The 20,762-nt window shown below is 55.9% G+C and overlaps 1 protein-coding gene and 1 non-coding gene across 2 annotated transcripts in view; both read right to left on the bottom strand.

Moving 5' to 3' along the window:
* The window catches only part of MEGF6 (multiple EGF like domains 6), a 79,304-nt gene that overhangs the window by 27,489 nt on the left and 31,053 nt on the right, over nt 1–20,762 (bottom strand). Inside the window, exon 4 of the mRNA XM_054394820.1 lies at nt 3,764–3,886. Coding sequence (XP_054250795.1) covers nt 3,764–3,886 — 123 coding nt within the window. The remainder of the gene's footprint in view (nt 1–3,763; nt 3,887–20,762) is intronic.
* On the bottom strand, nt 19,175–19,247 carry TRNAK-CUU (transfer RNA lysine (anticodon CUU)). Its single transcript has one exon. It is a non-coding gene; the product is annotated as a tRNA-Lys (tRNA).

Raw genomic sequence — 20,762 nt, 5'->3', positions numbered from 1 at the left:
TCCTTTGGCATCCCCCTCTGGCTGCCCCCCAGCCCTGGGGCAGAGGCCACCTTGACGGGGCTGAGCTACCAGGTAGGTGTGGAGCTTGGTGTCAGCACACCACAGCTTGGAGCTGATAGCACTTGGCCTGACTCAGGTTCCTCCACTCTGGTTTCTCCTCTTTCCCATCCATGTCACCTTCCCTTCAGATCCAAGTCATTTGCCACCAGCCTCATCAAGGCTGGACAAGACCTTTAAGATCACCAAGTCCAACCACAACCCAACTGCCATGCCCTGAAGCACCACAGCTCATTTCTTGGACACCTCCAGGGATGGGGACTCCACCACCTCCCTGGGCAGCCTCTTCCAATCCCTGACCACTCTTGCAGGACAGAGATTGTTCCTAATCTCCAGCCTGGCACAATTTCAGGCCATTTCCTCTTCACCTATCACTTGGGAGAAGAGACCAACACCAGCCTCACTCCAACCTCCTTTCAGGGAGCTGTAGAGAGCAGTGAGGTCTCCCCTCAGCCTCCTCTGGTTAACATTCAGAGGAGCCATAAGCAGCTGGAGCCAGGCTGGAGCCTGGCATCTCCTTGTGCAACCTCCCAGGAGGCTGTGGCTGCTGAGGAGCAGCTGAGGAGCAGCTGAGGGACGTGCCAGTGGACAGGGAGAAGGTCAAGCCCTGCAAGCCCTGCAGGCTGTCTGTACAGCATGTGCAGATGGAACCCCCTGGCAGCACACACAGAGGATTACCCTCCCTGCACACAGCTCCAGCCCACCCAGAGTCCCTCTGCTCGCTGCCTGAATCGCTGCTGTGCTCGAGAGGGCTCCATCTGCAGTGCTCCTAACAGCAGGAGGGATCCTTGGTGCAGTCCCCAAGTGATTTATTCCCACCCCAGCCCAGTTCCAGACACTGGTGTGTGCCAGCACAGCACAGCTCTGCAGGCCAGCAAAAGCAACTGGCTCAGAGTGAGCTCTGCCTCAGGCTGGGTTTCAGCCCTCTGCTGAAGCAGAGGAGATGGACCTGAAGATGTCAGCCTCCTGTGTCCTGCCCATGTGGTTCTGATAGAGGGGGAGGTAATGTGGGGACATCCAGTGCCTCCTTTTGCTCCGTTTCACATTCAGCAGGGCTGGCTGCTGCTTTCCTCCCTCCCTTCTTTGCTGCATTCATCACTCACTTGCTCTGTGTGCCCAGCAGAGGCACAACAAAAGGATCATCCCTGGAAGTGCCTAAGACCAGGCTGGGTGAGGCCTTGAGCAACCTGGGCTGGTGGGAGGTGTCCCTGCCCATGGCAGGGGGTTGGAACTGGATGAGCTTTAAGGTCCCTTCCAACCCAAACCATTCTGGGATTCCATGAATCCTGCACAACCAACCTGCATCAGCAATGGCAGAAGTCCCAAGATCCATGAAGAAAATCCCTTCCAAAGGCAAAATATGTTTCTCCCAGCCCCACAAACCCCAGGTGCCAGCCAGCGGCACAGAGCTGCACCACCGCCCTGGGCAGCTGCTTCTGGAGGTGCCTAAGGAGCTTCTGCCCAGTCCTGCTGGAGTTTTGTGCCTTGCTTTGCCATCTGCAGCACCCATCCCAGAGGTGCCAACATCTCCCAAGGCTCTGAAGCCATCAGAAGGGAGCAGCAAAACATTTATGGTTTTCCAACCCATTGATGCTTTCAGGAATAAAACAGGACTTGAGTTGCCATCATCAGCTTGGAGTAAGGGTTCAGCCAGAGGCTGGAAGGCACCAATCACCCCAAGTCCACCCTTAGGAGCACAGCTCCTCAGCCACCCCTGCCCTGCCAGGGTTAGCAGCCACCAGGATCCACAGGGAATTCTGGAGCATCCCACCCCAGGCAGTGCTGCCTGCATTGAAGCCTTTGTGGTTAGCAGAAAGCATTCCAAGAATTCCCTCTGTGGTTTTACAGACCTTAGCAAGCAGCTTCTTGACAATTGTCCTCCTCTGCCTCCAGAGTGCCTCCTGGCCAGCTCTGCTGCTCACTGGGGCTGCCAGCAGCTTCCCAAGGGCTTCCCAAAGCCTGCTCCGAGCCTGACCTAGCTCTAAGCTGCAAATCTGCCCCAGACCATCACCAGTGACCTCCTCTGAGCTAGGGCAGGCAGCTCTGGAGCAGAGGGAGTGGGTGGCAGAGTCTCTCTGGCTCCAGGTCTCCTTATTCCTGGAGAAACCTCTTTGGTGTGAGGGTTCAGAGCCCTGGAGCAGGCTGCCCAGAGGTGTTGTGGAGTCTCCTTCTGGAGAGCTTCCAACCCCTCCTGGGCACTCCAGGGACCTGCACCTCAAGCCCAGATCTCCCCAAGCTTGCCAGGGAACCATCACACAGTGAGGGCTCTGCAGTTTGTGCTGCCCTGGGTACCACTTCCTCAGGTGGCCTTTTCCTGCTCCCATCCCCATTCCCAGCTGGAACACACAGGCTCCTGCAGCCGTTTTTAGCAGGCTCTGGAACGTGCCCACATCCTGAGAACAAGCAGCAAAGAGCCTTTGTCAAACCATGGCCCAGGAATTCTTTCCACTTGCATGAAAACATCCCTCCAAAAAAATGGAAAAACGTGTCAAATGAAGCTGAGAAGGAGAAGTGGTTTAGCAAAACCAGCAGCAGATGCTGGGAGGCAGACTCCAAGCTCCACCCCAGCATCTCCAAGCTTCTACTTTGGGGCAGGCAATCAACAACATTTCCAGGAGCTGGCCCAGGAATGAGCTGAGAGCCAGAGCTGGCATTTGGGTGGTGATGTCTAGACAGCACCAGCCAAGTGCTTGTATCAGCAGCATGCAGGGAAGGAGCTTTAGAGATGGCTGTGGGCACAGGGTCACAGAAGAGGCCTTTGAGCTTGTCCAGTCCAACCTCTGACCCTCAGCCATGTCCCTAAGCAGCAGCTCCACAAACCACTTAAACACCTCCAGGGATGGTGACTCCACCACTGCCCTGGGCAGCCTCTTCCAATGCTTGGAAACCTTCCAGTGAGGAAATCTTTCCTTCTATCCAGCCTAATCCATTTCCTCTGGATCTGTTGCTTGCCACCAGGGAGAAGCAGCTGTCCCTCTTCCCTTTCCAACCTCCTTTCCACTGGTTTGTCCCAGCTGGTGTCCACTATGTGGACTGGGAAAGGTTCTGAAGACTGTGGTGAAGCTTTCCATGGTGTAGGTGATGAATTGGTTCTGAAACCACCACCCCTGCTACACCCTGCAGCAAAGGCAGCAGCACCAAGGCACTGGGAACTCAGGAACTGCAAAGAAGTCAACACTCTCCATGCCCACTCTGGAGATCAACCCAGCAACAGAAACACCTTGGGGAGGAGTACCAGCACCCTGAGAAGCAAGGAACACACAACAGGCCCTGCTCAAAAGTCTGTCCCCAGCTTTCTCCTCAGCCTCTTTAAGTACTGGAAGGCCACCACCAGAAGATCTCCCTGGAAGGCTACCAAAAGGTTGCCCTGGAAGGTCACCACCAGAAGGTCACCCTGCAAGGCCACCACCAGAAGGTCTCTCTGGAGCCTCCTCCTCTGCATGGTCTCACCCACTGTGGTGGCTCTGGCCCAGATGCCACACAAGTGAAGGGACCCAGAGCCTGACATGGGCAGGGCACTGCTGCTGCTCTTCACCTCTCCATGGGGAAAATGCATCTCTGGTGCTCTGTGCTGAGCATTTCTCCAGCAGCACCAGCAGCAGCTCCCATCCCACCCCCCCTGCTGCAGGGAGCCAGCCCATGCCTGGCTGCTGCAGGGTGGCAGCCCTGCCCAGGCAGGAGCAGGAGCAGGAGGTGCCAGCCTTACCCAGGCAGGTCCTGCCATCGGCATGCAGGCGGAAGCCTGCCCTGCACTCGCAGCGGTAGGAGCCCAGGGTGTTGACACATCGCTGCTGGCAGCCCCCGTTGTGCACCTGGCACTCGTCAGCATCTGCAGGAGAAAAGGAGAGAAAACCTCAGAGGAGCTGCTCCAGCCGTGGGGAGCTGGGGGTCAGCACCATTCACCCTCTGCTGGCTGACTCCAGGCCTGAGGAAGCACAGCAGAGGCTCTGAGTTTGGCCTGGCAGGGTGGTGACCAGCCAGGCTCTGGAGGAAGCTCCAAGGGTAAGCATGGAGACAGCAAAAACACCAAAACATCTCACTTGGCCCTCAGCACAAACCACCCTTCATCCTCCTCACCTCACAGGGGTCACTCCCCATTCTCTCCAGGACCTTGGATCATTTTACACTTCCTTACTCTGTGTGTGCTGAAAGCAGGCTGGGACAGTCCCTTTGGCACAGGCTGCCCAAGGAGGTCACCATCCCTGCAGGGGGTTAAAAGCTGCATGGATGTGGTGCTGAGGGAGGTGGCTCAGCAGCCCTGATGGGGTTGGGAGCTCTGGGGGAGTGCTGGACTTGATGAGCTCAAAGGTCTCTTCCCACCTCTACACTTCCATGGTTCTAAATGGCAGAGCGCTGCTGCTCCCCAGCCCATGAGCAGAGCAAGCCTGGAAGAAGGGAGGCAGAATTCCTGCAACAAGGAACATGCCTGGCCAGTGAAAGTGTGCATCCCCAGCTCAGCTGGTGAGACTGCAGGTCCTTGAACAAAAGGCACTCTCTGAGCCAGAGGAATCTCCTGCCAAGTGCTGAGTGATCTTTTGAGAGCTGAAACAGGAACCAGCCCCTGAGCTCTTGGTACAGAGTCCTGTGATGTTATCCCAGCTCCAAGAGCAGGGGGGGAGCCTGCAGCCTGTTATGGAAAGGCAGCTTCATTCCTGCTCCACAGACCTTAAAGTGCCTTTGAGAGCTGGGAATCACTTCCAGAACTGAGGAGAAATGTGAGGACATGGTGCTAACTAAGATGTGTATCAGGAGCTGTCAAAGGCAATTTCAAGACTCTGAGGCAGAAGACTCCTCCAGATGCCTGTCATTAGGAATAGCAGGGAAGGATGCTGGTGGCCAGGGATGCACTGCCCTACACCCCTGCCCTTCCTGGGCCTCCACATACACAGACTGGAAAGGGTCATGGATCTCTGATGGAATTGGGGAACCAGATCACATCAACCTTTCAGACTGGAAAGGGCCCCAGAGCTCTGATGAAATTGGGAACCAGATCACATCAACCTTTCAGACTGGAAAGGGTCATGGATCTCTGATAGAATTGAGGAACCAGATCACATCAACCTTTCAGACTGGAAAGGGTCATGGATCTCTGATAGAATTGAGGAACCAGATCACATCAACCTTTCAGACTGGAAAGGGTCATGGATCTCTGATAGAATTGAGGAACCAGATCACATCAACCTTTCAGGCTGGAGAGGGTCACACATCCCTTACAGGCTGAGGGAATCAGAGGACATTCATGCTGTGAGCAGAAAGCCATCCAGCAGTTCCTCTTCCCTGGAGGGAAAGCTTCAGGAGCTTTGGGTCCATGAGCACTTCTGCTCTTCCCTGCTGGCACAGCCACGTGGCTCAGCCCAGCAGCAGGATGATAGGGAGCCAAGCTGAGCCATGAACCAGCACCTTTTCATCAATGACCGTTGCTAATGAGCTAAAGAAACATTTCCTCAATGAATCACAGCAGGGTGTTTCCCTGGACTGTGTCTTTGCAAGCCAGCAGTGCCAAAACCTGCTCCAGCCCTGCCCAGAACCTGCTCCCTGCCTGCAGCATCTCTCAGCTCCCTCTGCTCTGCTGCTGCCTTCTCACCTGGCTGCAGCTGAGGCTTGTGCTGGAGAGGCAAAAGGCAGCAAAACCCACAAGGCAAGGAGCAGTGCAGCCCTGGCTGAGGCCAGGGCTACCATTTGATGTTCATTAATTTGACATTAATCAGATTAATTGCCAATAAAAAGCAGGCAGCAGCAAGCAGACTGGGGCAGGGCAGAACTGGGGAGCAAAGGGACAAACCCCAGCACTTTGCTTCCTCAGCACACTTCTCACTGCTGCACAGCCTCAGGCTCAGAGCTCATGCAAGTGGTCCTCTGCCCCTTCTGCCCCAGCCATGCCCTCTGAACCCACAGCCTGCACTCCTGGGGTCCTGCTCTGAGGGCCACAGGAGGCTCAGAGCTCCCCACTGCAGCTGCCATCCTCACTAAGCCACCAGACAATGATCATTGCTGCAGTGCCAGGACTTGGCTCATTCAGGGCACTGAGGATTCCTTCCCTGGGGATTTAAGGTTTGGGAATTTTCTTCCTGTTTGGGTTTTTTTCCCTCCAAGACGTTTACTTCTTAAAGAACAGAAAACGAGTAGATTTTTGAGGTAAAACATAAGCTTTAAGTGATGCTCTCCCAAGAGCAGCCCAAATCCAAACCAGCTTCCTTCAGGGAGGGGGAAAAAAATGCTGTGGCATGAAGCTGCCAAAGCAACCAAAGCATTTCCCTCTGCAAGGGCTTGGCACAATTTGGATGCTGCAGAGCCCTGGAGCCCCCGGTGCTGCCTCCACCCTGCAGCTCCACAGCTTGAGCCCGGTGTTCAGGTCAGATACCTCCTAGAGGAGATCAGCCAAGGTCCACCCCTCAGGGGAACGAGGATGGCACCTCCTGCCCTTGGCACCATGGCACAAGGGAAGGGCATCAGTGTTCCCACAGCTGCCCAGGGCCAGAGGCAAGGTGATGTCCCTGTTGGCATGGTGGAATTGTGCCCAGTCCCCCCCTGCACTGCAGCCCATGATGGACTCTGTGCCTCCCAAAGAGCTGGTGGGAGCCTGGGCACAGCTGCCCAGCAGGACACAGCCAGGTCCTGCTTCGTGCTTTGCATTTCTGCTCCTTGTTTTATTAACATCTCTGAGGGTAGAATTAGCTATTAATACACAGAGCTGGCTCTGGGCAGCTCAGGAACAGGAAAAGGGGAGTTGGAGAAGGTTTTATTACCCTCTATAAAGTTTTTTTGGCCTGAATTTGAATTACTATTCCACTGCTTCCCTAATCTGACACCACTGAGAGCTGAGTGTCCAAGAAAGTCAGTGCTGCCTTGAACAAACTCCTTCCTGCCACCCCATAACTCAGGCTCAGCTCCTCTCCAAGAGTCCCTTCTTTTTGTCTTTTTCACTCTCTAAATCTCTGGAATGCCAGAGGGACGTCCCCATCCCAGAGGCCCCCCGCCCCATCCCACCTTGCCCTGGGGAAGCAGTCAGTCCTTCCTCACACCCCCCTGCAGGAACAGCCAGCAGCAATGCTCCCCCTGGAGCCCACCACAGCCCTCCTGCAGCCTCACTCATCTCCTCCTGCAGCCTCAGAGAGGTCTGGGGACATCAGGGGCACACCATGGTGTGACCAAAGCCACCTCCCAGCCCTGGCACCCCTGATGGGAGGGCAGCAGGGTCACCCCCCAGGAAATCTGAGGTTTGTGTCCTTGCAAGCAGCACAGCTGTGTCCCAGCACAGAGCCATGGAATGGCTTGGAAGGGACCCTCCCAGGCCACCTTGTCCAAGCCCTCTGCAGCCAGCAGGGACCTCTCCAACCAGATGAGGATGCCCAGGGCCACATCATTGACACATCCAAAGGCTGCTGAGGCCTCCCTTGGGTGAATGCTCTCTGGAAAGTCTGCACTGCTCTGGTGGGGACCAGTTTGCTTTTGGTCCTGCTGTGCCCTCCTGGGGCCAGGACAGAGCATGCCAGGGACAGGCCACATTGCCCTTGGTCTTGGCAGCACAGAGAGCCCAAGCCCTGATGTGAGGCTGTGGGAGATGTGGTTTGTGGCACTCTGAGGTTGTTTTCCTACTGCAGAGCTGACAAAATCTGCTTGAAATTAATACAGCAGGGAAAGAAAATGAGAAGCACAAAGAGGCTCCCGAGGAGGGCAGCTGGCACCCAGCAACCCAGAGCCATGCCAAGCCCCACTGCCTGCCTGCTCCATGCTGCTGCTGGGGACAGGGCAACAGGAGGGAGCAGGCTGAAGCCCACTGGGGCAGGAACAAAACCCAACCACAGCAAGAGCCTGGGAGTGAGGCTTGGGCAGGGAACCTTCCCTGCCGCACCAGGGAGCTGCAGGTCCTTTCCTCATCTGTAAGAGCACAGCAGGGAATCAGAGAATCCTGGAACTGTTTTGGTTAGAAGAGACCTTCCAGATCATGGACTCCAGGCATGAACCCAGCACTGCCCCAGCACCACCAAACCATGGCCCTCAGCCCCACGTCTCCACCACCAAACCATGGCCCTCAGCCCCACGTCTCCACAGCTCCAAATCCCTCCAGGGATGGAGACTCCACCACTGCCCTGGGCAGCCTGCACCAGACCTTGACAATCCTTTGGGGTAAGAAGTCATTTCTAATATCCAACCTGGGGCAACTTCAGGCCATTTCCTCTTGTCCTGTCTCTTGTTCCTTGGGAAAAGAGACTAAATCCCAGCTGGCTCCAGCCTCCTCTCAGGGAGCTGTAGGGAGCAGTGAGGTCTCCTCTCAGCCTCCTTTTCTCCAGGCTGAGCAGCCCCAGGTCCCTCAGCTGCTCCTCACCAGAGCGGTTTTCCAGACCCTTCCCCAGCTTTGTTGCCCTTCTCTGGACTTGCTCCAGCTCCTCAATGCTCTTCTTGGAGTGAGGGGCCCCAAAGTGACCCCAGGATTTGAGGCTGAGGCTCTCACCAGCTCCTTCCCTGCACACAATTAATCCACCAGACCTCAGATCCTGGCTCTATGGAGAGTAGAGCTGCAGCTGAAGGCAGGGAAGGTGAGCACAGGAGTGAAAGGTGAGGAGGGTGGCAGGGGCTGGCTCTGGCTAGGGGCACTCTGTGTCCATGCACAGGCCCTCCAAGGGCTGCTATGATTTATCTGCAACAAGAGGAGAGAAAGTGGCAGCAGCAGCCCTGCCAATTGCTAACTGCTTGGTACAGAGGGAGTTATCTGCTCTGAGGGCTGAGGAGGAGGAGATGGATCCCAGCTGGAAGCTCAGGCAGCAGCCAGGCTGCTCAGATTTGCTCTGCCTGGCCCAAGAGCAGTGCCAGGCTTTAATCCCTGTGGCAATTAGCCTGGGTTAGAGAGCAGGGCTGCAGGGAAAAGGTTAATTAAAACCCATCAGGATGAGCATGTGTGGGACTGAGAGACTATCTTTCTGGTAACAGCTTGGTGAAGCCAATTCAGCAGTTTTAAGAAGCAAGGAGACTGGAAGGAGCTGAACCAAGGGGGCTGGGGGAGCAAGGGGGACCTCACAGCTGCTGCCCAGGGCTGCAGACAGAGGTCAGGAACTCAGGGCACAGGGTGGTGCTGGGATGGGGTGGAAGGAAAGCCTGCAGACTTCACTTCATCTCCTGCACTGATTGCACAGCCCCTAGCACAGATAACCTGCAGGCACTGCAGGCTCCCTTGTTCCCTGCTGCACTTGCAGACAGGACTCAGCAATGCCAAGGTCACAGCACAAGGAAGGTGTGGGAGAGGATGATGCTCATCCCCCCTCTGCTCACCTGGAGCTGTCCCCTCCTCCAGTCCAAGACCAGACAGTGCCTGCCTCAGGCTGGTCTCAGCTTGCAAGCCATGTGAGGTCACCTGGGCTGGTCAAAATGCCTCCACACCCTCCTTTGGTCTTGTTGGAGAACAGGCAGTAGGGAAAGCCCTGAAGGCTCTTGCAGAGCTCCACAGGGTGCTTTGGGCTGGCATCCCTTCCACTGCAGCCTCTCCTAGCCAAGTGGGAGATGCCTGCAGCCTCCTGTGCCAGCCGCAGCTTCCCAAGGCACTCCAGGAGCAGGCACTTTGGGTTTACATGAAGCTGACAAAGTGAAAAGGCAGCAGGGAGCTGCACTGCCTCAGTCACTCTGCTTGTCCTCAGCTCACCTTGGTTTGCCTGCAAGCAGCTGGCAGAGCTGCCCAGCTCTCCCTGGGCTCACCTTTCTGTCTCTGGATCTGCTGGGAACTGGGTCTTGCTCAGAGCAGGGCAGGGGTGCAGGTAACAACAAGCAGGCAGCCTGCCCCTGGCTTGCTGCTCAGCCACTCCAAGCTGCTTCCCTGGCTCTGCTCCACCCCAGGCCTCTGGGCAGGGTCTCACTCTGCCTGGAGGGTGCCCCTGAGCTGAGGGACCCTGGCATGGTCTGTGGAGCTGACCACCAGCACCTAGCTGGAGAGGATGCAAGCTGCTGCTAAAGGAGCTCATGGAAATCACACCAAGGCCACAGCCCTGCTCCCTGCTCTGCCTCAGAGACTCACAGGGGAAGCAGCAACCTTCCAGAGACCACTCACTGCCATTCCCCAGCCTGGCACAGCGACCTTGCTGCAGGGCTAAGCTGGAGGACACAACCCATGGCACCGGCACAGGGCTCCAGCAGTGCCAGCTTCAGGATGAGCAACCTGCCCAGGGCTACCTCCTCTGCCTCACCATCTGCAGGGGTGATGCCAGCTTCCCACCACCAGTCCTGGGGGGTGTGGGAGACCTTGGGGTCTCCACCTGCATGCTGGACGGTGAGAGCTTCAGAGCAGGAGGAACTTTCCCCAGCTCCTCATCCCAGGTCCCATCTCCTGAGGACCTACTTGAGTTCAAAGCCAAAAGCTACTTCCCTGGGAAATGGTCCCAGCTTGCCATGGCAGCAGCTGCAGAGCAAGGGCCAGAGAGTGCAGGGAGCAGCTCCTGGGAGCTCCAAAGTCCCAAGCCCAGAGCTCTGCTGGGTGCACATCAGCCACCTGCAGAGCAAAGGCTCATCCTGCCCAAGGAGAGCACCAAGGTGGCCAACCCAAGCCAGGCTTCAGCCCTCAGCTGCTGCTTCTGTTGAAGGTACCATGCAGAGGAAACATTTTTCATGCTGCAGCACGCCAGAAATTTGCTTGTTTGCAGAGATGGAAGGAGAGGAGAAGATTATTATTTTTCTCTCCCTCTCTTGTCTTTTTCTGGTGCTCTGAGCTGGGTGGGGCTGAAGGCTGTGCTGGCTTGGACTGGGTTTGTTTTCCTCTGTAATCTGCACCTATCCTGTCAGCTATGTAAGAGCATTAGGCACAACTTGTTGGAGGAAAGGCCAAATGAGGCTCCTCAGGCAGATATTGTCTTGCAGATGTCTGGACACCTCTTTTCCAAAGGTGAAGGCAACCAGGCTGCTGCAAAAGAGGCTTGAAGCTCCCACACCTCTCAGTGGCCTCCTTGCTTCTGTCCCCAGGTTCAGAGCACTTTTTGGCATGGCCAAAAGCATCACAGAATGTCAGGGGCTGGAAGGGACCTCGAGAGATCATCCAGCTCACCCCCAGGTGCATTGCTGATCTGCCTGAAGCCTTAACTGAGCTCCCTCCTGACCACCTGAAGGACACCTCAGCCTTGCAGACTGAGGGATACCTCACACCAAGGTCAGGATCAAGCCCTGGGCTGCAGGGAGCTGCCAGCCTGTAGAGCCCAAGGTGAGCAGAATTCAGGTGAAGGGGAAGGGAAGGCTGCAGGTTTGTGCTCCAGACGCAAAGCTGAATCCCAGGAGCTTGCCTTGGAGAAGTCCTGTGAGCTACCACAGCTGGATGGACACAGCAAATGTGGTCTGAGAGAAAGATCTGGTCTATAAATAAATAAAGAGCAGCTCAGCCCACGGCCCCAGGCCTGGCACAGCTCACAGCCTCACTGAGAGCACTTTCAGAGCCTGCTGCTAGGGCATTTCTTTCTCAGGATTGTCCCAGGCTGAGCTAATGCATTCCTTGATGCCTGCATGACTCAGAGCATCCCAACTCTTGAGTCAACCTCACAAACTCTCCATCATTTCCCAACTTTCCAGGCAACCACAACCTCCCTCTGCTGCTGAGAGCTGAATACAGCCGGAGGATGCAACAGGGCTGAGAACCTCTCCCTCTACTATCACACCTCAGGCAGTGCATGGAGAAGTCCAACAGCAGACAGTGGAAAACTGCACAAAATGAATTTGTTGCCACCTTGCAGAGCCTGACACAGTGCAGCTGGAGGTGCAGGTGCCCTAAATCAGCCAAGCAGCCCCAAATCAGCCTCTCAATGGCAGTAGGAGCTGTGTGCTCACTCCTGCTCTGGGAAATGGGACTGTGGAACCTTCTGGTGTGCTGGCACCTCCCTGGCATCTCCCTCCAATGCTAGCAGGCAGAGGCTGGCACTGAGCCTGACTGATTAACCACTAGGTACCATCAACAGAGGTGAGTGCAAGGGGGGGACACAGCAGCTCCATCCTCTGCACCTGCCCAGTGGGAAGCTGAGGCTGACCCAGCACCAGGCACACTGCAGCCCAGCACCAGGCACACTGCAGCCAGCTCGAGATGCCTTGGTTGGGAATTTGCTCCCCGACAGACACTGCACACCCTGAGCATTTCAGGGCAAGGAAGCCTCAGCCCAAAGCCTCCCAGCTGCTGGCTCCCAGCCTCTGCTCACAGAGGTGCTCCAGTCCCCTCTGCATCTCCACTGGACTCTCTCCAGCAGTTCCCTCTCTCTCCTGAACTGGGGATCCCAGAAACGGTCCCAGCACTCCAGATGTGGCCTCCCCAGGGCAGAGTGAAGGGGAAGAGAATCTCCCTTGACCTGCTGGCCACACTGCAGCTCCAACTCTGCCACTCTCACAGGGAGCAAGGCAGTTTCCTTCCTGACACAACAGCATCCAGCTCGATTCATTGCCCTGGGCTGCGTTGAAATCCTTTGGAGCTGAGGGGAAAACTCCTCAGCACCCCTGACAGAACAGGATCTGTGCTCCAAAGGAGCACTGCACAGCAGCTGCCCCTAACCGTGCCGTGGGGCTGCACAGCAGCTGATGGAGAGAAATTTGCCTCTCCTGCTCTGCCTGCCGGGACTTCTCAGGACAAGGAACACCCAAGTGATGCTGCAGACAGAGGCAGACGTGCAGCCAGGTCCCTAGCTGGTGACTTCGGCTGCTGCCAAGCCGGGACTCGCCCCCGCAGTACCCCCCGGGCTCGGGACCCCCCAGCCCTGCTCCTTACCTGCCCTCAGCTCGGCATGCCCCGCTCCGTGCCCAGCCCGACCCAGGTAGCAGGGGTAGCAGCTCCTCCAGAGGTAGGGGTAGGGGTAAGGGTAGGGGTAGTGCTCGCCGGCGCTGCCCGGGACGCTGCCCAGGCACCAGAGCAGCAGCCAGAGCCGCTCCATGACGGGGAGCGAACAAAACCAGCGCAGCCCCGCAGCGAGCAGGGGCTTGCGGCTCAGGACAGAGGAAAAGAGGCTGAGCTGCAGGAGCCGGGGAAAAAAAACCGCTCCGAGCCCGGGAGTGGAGGGAAACCCGGGAAGAGGAGGGAGCGGAGCCGGGCGGGGGCTGAGCCTGCGGGCGGGCGGTCCCGGGGCGGCTCCGCCTGCGCAGGTACAGCCGAGCCGGGACACCATGAACCCCCACCGCCCCCCCAGCCTCCCTCATCTTCATCCCTACACCCGCCCAGCCTCCCTTCTGCATCCCTCATGCTTCCCGTGCATCGCACATCCTCTCCTCTGCACCCCACATCTTCCCCCTGCACCCCTCGTCCTCTCTCCCTCACCCTTCATCCCCTCTGCACCCCTCAGCCTTCCCCCAGTTGAGCTCCTGTCTCCTTCCCATCCCATCAGTCATTTCCCCCCTGACTTTCGCTGGGTCCCTGTTCTGATGGTCCCTCCTTGAATCAACTCACAAGGGATGGATCTGCACCACCAGCAAACCTTCCCCAGGCTTTTCTGAACAGAATCCCCAAATCCCAGCCTAGTGGGCTTGGAAGGGACTTCTGGAGCTCATCCAGTCCACCCCCCCTGCTCCAGCAGGGCACCCACAGCAGCTTGCCCAGGATCACAATGGCCAGGGAGGATTGGAAGCTCTCCAGGGAAGGAGACTCCACAACCTCTCTGGGGAGCCTGCTCCAAGGCTCTGAGCCCTCACAGCAGAGAATTGTTCCAGTTTGTGCCCATTGCCCCTTGTGCTGTCCCTGGGCACCACTAAGAAGATCCAAGCACCATCTCCTTGCCCCCCAGCCTTCAGCTCTTGCTGAGCATTGCTCAGATCCCCTCTGGGGCTGCTCTTCTGCAGGCTCTCAGCCTTTGCTCCTCACAGAGCGGCTCCAGGCCCCTCAGCATCTTCAGAGCCTCTGCTGGATTCCCTCCAATAGTTCCCTGTCCCTGGGGACAGAGGAACCCAGAACTGGCCCAGCACTCAGCTGTGGCCTCACTAGGGCACAGCAGAGCAGAACCTCCCCAAGCCTGCTGCTCACGCTCTCCATGCACCCCAGGAGACCATTGCCCTTCTTGGCCACAACAGCAGACTGCTGGCTCATGGTGAACTTCTTGTCCACCAGCAGTCCAAGCCCTTCTCCACAGAGCTGCTCCCCAGCAGGTCATCTCTCACCTGCACTGCTGCAGGAGGCTCTTCCTCCCCATGTTCCATGGCAAAAGATAAAAAAGGAAACCTTCATCAACCAACTGAAGCTGAGATGAGGACCAGGCTCTGGGGGTGCTCCAAAGCAAACCCCAACCCTTCTGAAATGGAGCCAAGGACTTCGGTTTACCTTTTCCTGAAGTGAGCAGCAGGAATAGCTGATTGGATTTTCCAGAGCCCAGCTCAAAAGGCTGTGGAATGTTTTGAAGCAGTGAGCTCAGGGGAGCGCAGAGCCTGCTACCCAGAGCCCTCCGAGCAGCACTACTTGGCTGGAGGAAAATTCCAAATTAAAAGCTGTGGTTTAGGCTGCACTGCACAGAGTTCCATCAGAACCCTTCTGAAGCCCTGAGAGCAGCTGAGTCCAGCAAGAAAAAAGCAATTCCAGGCTATGGCTGTGGTGGTTTCCAAAGGAAGGTGGACTCCAGTCACGAGTCCCCTTTGCAGATGGTTCCAAGCAGCTTCCTAATGTTTCAGGGACCACTTCAGGCTCATCACCCACCCCTTGTAGCAGCCCAGATGCTTCTCATTAGTATTTTGAGTTGAACCAAAATAGCTGACCTCAAACATGTGTCAATGGCTTAGGGGAGGAAATAAAAATACAAAAAAAAATTAAAACTTGCAACCTTCTGAAGGTTGCTGTGGGGCTTCAGACAGGGTCTGCAGAAGTGAGGTCAGTGTGAAAGGCTGGTGTCCTCCAGCCCTTGAACATGAACCAGAGACCCTGAGGAGAGGCTCAGCACCAGGACAGAGGGCAGAAGAGGAGGAATCCCTGAGGGACACCAGGAGTTCCACCTGTGCTCCCCAAGCTCCACCATGCAGCAGATGCCTCATTGTGCTGCTTTCACAGAAGGGACCTTGAAGCTTATCCAGTTCCAGCCCCCTGCCATGGGCAGGGACACCTCCCACCAGCCCAGGTTGCTCAGGGCCTCATCCAGCCTTGAACACCTCCAGGCAGAAGGCATCCACAGCCTCCTGGGCAACCTGTTCCAGTGTCTCCCTACCCTCACTGGCAAGAATTTCTTCCTCATCTCCAGTCCCAGTCTCCCCTCTCCCAGCAAAAAGCCATTCTCCTCACCCTGTCACTCCAAGCCCTTGTCTGAAATCCCTCCTCAGCTTTCTTGCAGCCTCCTTTGCCTCTGTGCCTGCAGCCACACTCTGCCATCCTGCCAGAACCACTTCTAGAGCCATCAGATGCTTCCCCAAATGCAGAAAGGTCTCACTGCCAGACATGCTGAGTTCTGCTCACTGCCCTGGGGGGTCCCTGGGAGCAGGGACACTCAGGCCCATCGCCATGGCCAGCACTGGCAGCCCTCCAGCAAACCTCTCCAGCAGTGCTGAGCCTGGCACAGAGCTATGACAAACGACTTCAAAACTGCCTCAGCTCCGGGATGCTGCTCAGGTTCTGTCTCCATGGAATGGTCCTCACCTGGGATGCTGATGAGTCACCACCTGCAGCTCTCCAAGCAACCTCAAGCTGCACCAGGGAAGGGTTAGGATGGAGATTAGGAACAGGAGTGGTCAGGGGTTGGAGCAGGCTGCCCAGGGAGGTGTTTCCATGGTCTGATGGGCAGGGTGGGGTTGGTGGCTGGACTGGATGATCCTGGAGGGCTTCTGTGATTCTAAGGGACTCCCTGACTCCACAACCACCAACCAAAGTGACATTTCCACTGGCTCCATGACCTGGAAATTCCTCCTCCTGGGGCACACAGAGCTCTGGCTCCCAGCTCAGCACAAGCTGCCAGTGCTGAGGGAGTTCTCTGACAAACTTCTTCAGCCTTCTGTTTTCTCAGACTGCTAAAAAAACAGAAATCAGGAGGAGAGGCTCCAGAGCTCCTCACCAGCTCTGGGGCACAGCACTTGTGTCCCAGGGACCTCAGGCTGGAACATCAACTGAATCCTGCTTATGTCATAAGTTATGCTTGGCCAGGTTGGAGCCAGCTCACACTTCCCTCTCACCTAATGTACTTCAGCTGATTAAGTACTAAGAGTTGCCTTGAGCATGGTAACACATCCCCAGCAGCAGCAGATCATTCCTGCTTCCTGCAGCACCAGCCAGGAGAGCATCAGCATCCCAAGAAGCTCCTCAAACCAGGAGCAGGCTGGAGTAAACCCGGGAACACTCAGGGAATTTCATTCATTCCACTCTTGCTGTTGCTACATTTGCATAAGAACCCAAACAAACTCCAGCTGAAGAGGTGGTCCTGGAGCTAATTCCTGCCTGCTCAGGCACAGGTCAAGCAGCTGAAGTCAAGAGAAGGCCTTGAATCAAGACCAGGGCAGGAGTCACTCTGTAGGGCACCAGGCTAGGGCTGGGATGTGTGCAGGCACTCATGGGCACACTCTGGGCACACATCCCACCCCTGTCCTGGGGTGCACATTGCTGGCAGCAGGGAATGGCAGACAGCAGGAAGGAACTGGGGGCTCCTGGAGCCCAGCTGTGGTGTGTGACCATCTCAGCCTGGCATGGTGCCATGCCCTGGACAGCCAAACCTCTCCAGAGTTTTCTGCATTCCTTTGCAGCACTCCAGCAGAACACTGACACCTGTGTGAAGCTCCCAGCCTGCAGCCAACCACCCAACCCCTGCATGAGCAAGTTCCTGGGGTTGTCCTCTCACTCCTGCAATGCTGTTCTCCATCTCCACTGAAAGCCAAACAACACAACTTTGACCTCCTTCTGGGCAGGAGAGGTGGAAACCCTCCCTGAGCCCCACCAGCCCTTTGTCCCTGAGCAGAGGTGAGCTTGGGAAGTCCTCACAGAGCCCAGATGAAGTTTTTCCTTCCAAAAAATTCTCCTACCTCAGGAGCAAGCCCTGGCTGCTGGCTGCTCTCTGCCTCTCCACACCAAGCCTCCTGCTGATCTTACAGCCCAGCTATGTGTTTAGCAGACACTTCAAAGAGGAGGGCTCTGAAGAGGCCAGCTTGACGTCACCCTGAGCCAGCAATCAAGCCACAAGGGTGAAGCAAGTGAACTGCTGGCCTCTGAACCCCTGACTTGTCTCCTTGGGCCACCCTCAGGACAGATGCAAGCTCCAACCCTTGCTGTCCTGCACAGAGCCAACAAACAGCTCCAAACATCTAACCTCCAGCTCTGCAGCTCAGGCTGCTTCCTTCAGGCTCCACCAGGACTTTGATCGAGAGAAGCTGAACATCCTGCAGCCTGTCCACATTCCCCAGAGCCTTTTTTGTCTTCTCCAGACCCTCCTCATCTGCACCAACACCAACCTAATCCCATCCACCCTTCCCCAGCCCTGTGTCAGCATTCAGAAGGCTTCTGAAGAGCTTCTCATCTGATGTAAAACCAAAAATGGGTGTGAAAAGTGGTGAGCAGAGCAAGGCCAGCAGAAAGACTGATGGAGAGGCACAGACCATAGAGCAGAAGGACTGATGGAGAGGCACAGACCATAGAGCAGAAGGACTGATGGAGAGGCACAGACCATAGAGCAGAAGGACTGATGGAGAGGCACAGACCATAGAGCAGAAGGACTGATGGAGAGGCACAGACCATAGAGCAGAAGGACTGATGGAGAGGCACAGACCATGGAGCAGAAGGACTGATGGAGAGGCACAGACCATGGAGCAGAAGGACTGATGGAGAGGCACAGACCATGGAGCAGAAGGACTGATGGAGAGGCACAGACCATAGAGCAGAAGGACTGATGGACAGGCACAGACCATAGAGCAGAAGGACTGATGGACAGGCACAGACCATAGAGCAGAAGGACTGATGGACAGGCACAGACCATAGAGCAGAAGGACTGATGGACAGGCACAGACCATAGAGCAGAAGGACTGATGGACAGGCACAGACCATGGAGCAGAAGAACTGATGGAGAGGCACAGACCATGGAGAGGACAACTAACACCTGCAGTGATGGTACTCAGAGATTTAAACTGGAGCAAAGTGGGAGCAGAGCAGTGATGTGGCCAGGGCAGAGTCTGGTCTCAGACAGTTTAGGGCTTCATTTCCCCTCTTCCTGATGAATCCCAGAATGGTGGGGGTTGGAAGGGCCCTTAAAGAGCAGCCTGGGCTGGTGAGAAGTGTCCCTGCCCATGGCAGGAGGTTGGAGCTGGAGGATCTTTAAGGTCCCTTCCAACCCAAACCATTCCATGAATCTATGATGCAGTTCCAACCTCCTGCCATGGGCAGGGATACCTTCCCCTAGCCCAGGTCACCCACGGTCCCATCCAAGCTGGCCTTGAACACCTGCAGGGAGGGGGCAGGAAGCCTGAGGAGAGAGCAAACACAGGCAGGACAAGTGAGGAGCTGCAGGATGATGGCACCAAGAGTCCCACCTGGCCAGGAGCTGGGCAAGGGGAGGACTGAGGTGCAAAAACTGGCAGAGAGGGGGCACAGCTGATTACAAGTAATTCCAAGAAAATATGGAAAGGGTTGATGTGGTGGTTTGAAACTGTCTTTTTAATTTTTCCTTGCAAAGTTCAGAACAGAGAAAGTGAAAGAATGTAAATAAGTCACTATTGGGTGTAAGAAAGCAAAATAACGATTGTTCTAAACACTTCCATTGGATAGATAGAAATGTTTAAGAACTATTACCCAAAACAAAGAGGGCATTCGGCACATTCTGCGTTCTGCAGTGGGGGCAGTTGCTGGGCTGTCTGGCTGCTGTTTCTTCTTCTCTTCTGGCTGAAGATAACACGTACTGACCTTGGCAGCTAAGTTAACAACTTTCTGCTTAACTAACTCTGCTTCTCTGTCCAGGGGGGTCTGGGGGGGAAGCTCCTGGGAGAGGGAGGCCCCTTTGGGAGGGTCCCCTTGGGGGGAAGCAAAGTGAGATCGATTGTGCTTTTTTTCTGTTGATTGTATATATTTGTGAATGTTGTGAATTTTGTATATTTGTACATATTAATTGCATTTCATTGTAGATTTTAGACTCTGCTTGTAAATACAGCTTTTCATTTGCTTCCAGACTGGGCTAGCCTGGTTATTGTCGGGGGGGGGGGGAATTTCAGCTCACACCGACACACTTTTTATTTTTGGCACCCAACGTGGGGCTCGAACCCACAACCCTGAGATTAAGAGTCTCATGCTCTACCGACTGAGCTAGCCGGGCTATTGTTGGGGGGGGGGGGGGGGGGGGGGGGGGGGGGGTGGTGGAATTTCAGCTCACACCGACACAGTTGAGAAAAACAAAAGAAAAAGGAAAAAGAAGGGGAAATAAAAAAGAAAAAGAAAAAAGAGGATTGTTTGTTTGCACCAAAATGCTGAAGCTCTTCATCATCTGAGCAGCTAATCCCCAGCAGGGGAATTCTGGGGAAGCTGCAAATATCTTCACTTGGCTAAGCTAAGGGCAGAGTTGTTTATTTCACACATCTCTGCAGTGGGACCCAGCCAGGAAATACTTTTCAGCTCTTTTCAACAAAACAAGACAAATGCACCAAACAGCCCCAGGAGGGAGACTTTCTTCTACAGAGCTCTGGAGCCTCCAAGCCAATGGCCACAGCAAGGACTCCTCCCAGGCTGCCAGCAGCCTCTGCTGATTGCTTGCACTGCTCTGGGGCTTCTGCTAAGCCAAGCAGGGCTGAAAGCATCTGAGAAGGCCACCACAAAATGGGAGAACTTCATCACAAAGCACGGGAGAAGGCCACCACATGCCCTAGGAGAAGGCCACCACAGGCCATGACCATCCCAGGCCAACCCAGAGCACCCCACAGTAGGTGTTTCAATGTGGCACTGGACAATGTGTGAGCTCCAGCTGCCTGCTCTGCAGGGGAGCAGCAAAGTGGCTTCCCTGACCCCAGCAGTGACTCCTGGAACTGCAGTGGGCTCCAAGTAGTAGAAGGACACCAAAAGGTCCTGCCCAGAACGTTCCTGCAGGTCCCATCTCGTGTTTCCACGTTACAGACACAAAACTGCACCTTCCCTCCCACCTTGGTTTGAAAGCAGGAGATCAGAGGAGCAGCAATGTGGTGACACAGAGCCTGGAGCAGAAGCCTCACCTCTGTGGAAGCCATAAACCACATCTGGCTGCCTTCCCCAGGAGCAGGCTCTCCCCAGGAGCACAGCCCAGGCTTCCCTCCTGCCACCACCATCCACACCCCAAGAGAGGGCACTGAGGGTGGCTGAGCATCATCAGAGGCATGCATGAAGTGGAAGAGGGGATGGAGGAGCTGAAGGCTCCCCTCTAGCCCTACCTGTGCAGGACTTCCCATCCTGGGCCAGGCTCAGCCCTGCTGCACAGCTGCAGTAGAAGCTGCCGATGGTGTTGCGGCACTGCCCCTCGCAGCCTCCGCTCCCCACCTGGCACTCGTTCACGTCTGCAAGAGAGGAAGGAGGAGGAGGGGAAGGTGAACTCCTGGGGCAGCCCCCTGGGGCATTGCCAGAGAGCAAAGCCAACAGCTCCAACACTGCCCAGAGAGCAAAGCCAACAGCTCCAACACTGCCCAGAGAGCAAAGCCAACAGCTCCAACACTGCCCAGAGAGCAAAGCCAACAGCTCCAACACTGCCCAGAGAGCAAAGCCAACAGCTCCAACACTGCCCGAGAGCAAAGCCAACAGCTCCAACACTGCCCGAGAGCAAAGCCAACAGCTCCAACACTGCCCAGAGAGCAAAGCCAACAGCTCCAAC

This window comes from Indicator indicator, chromosome 32 (genome assembly GCF_027791375.1).
Source record: "Indicator indicator isolate 239-I01 chromosome 32, UM_Iind_1.1, whole genome shotgun sequence".
NCBI classification, from domain to species: domain Eukaryota; kingdom Metazoa; phylum Chordata; class Aves; order Piciformes; family Indicatoridae; genus Indicator; species Indicator indicator.
Note: the sequence above shows the minus strand (reverse complement) of the source record. Positions and strands in the feature narration are given on the sequence as shown.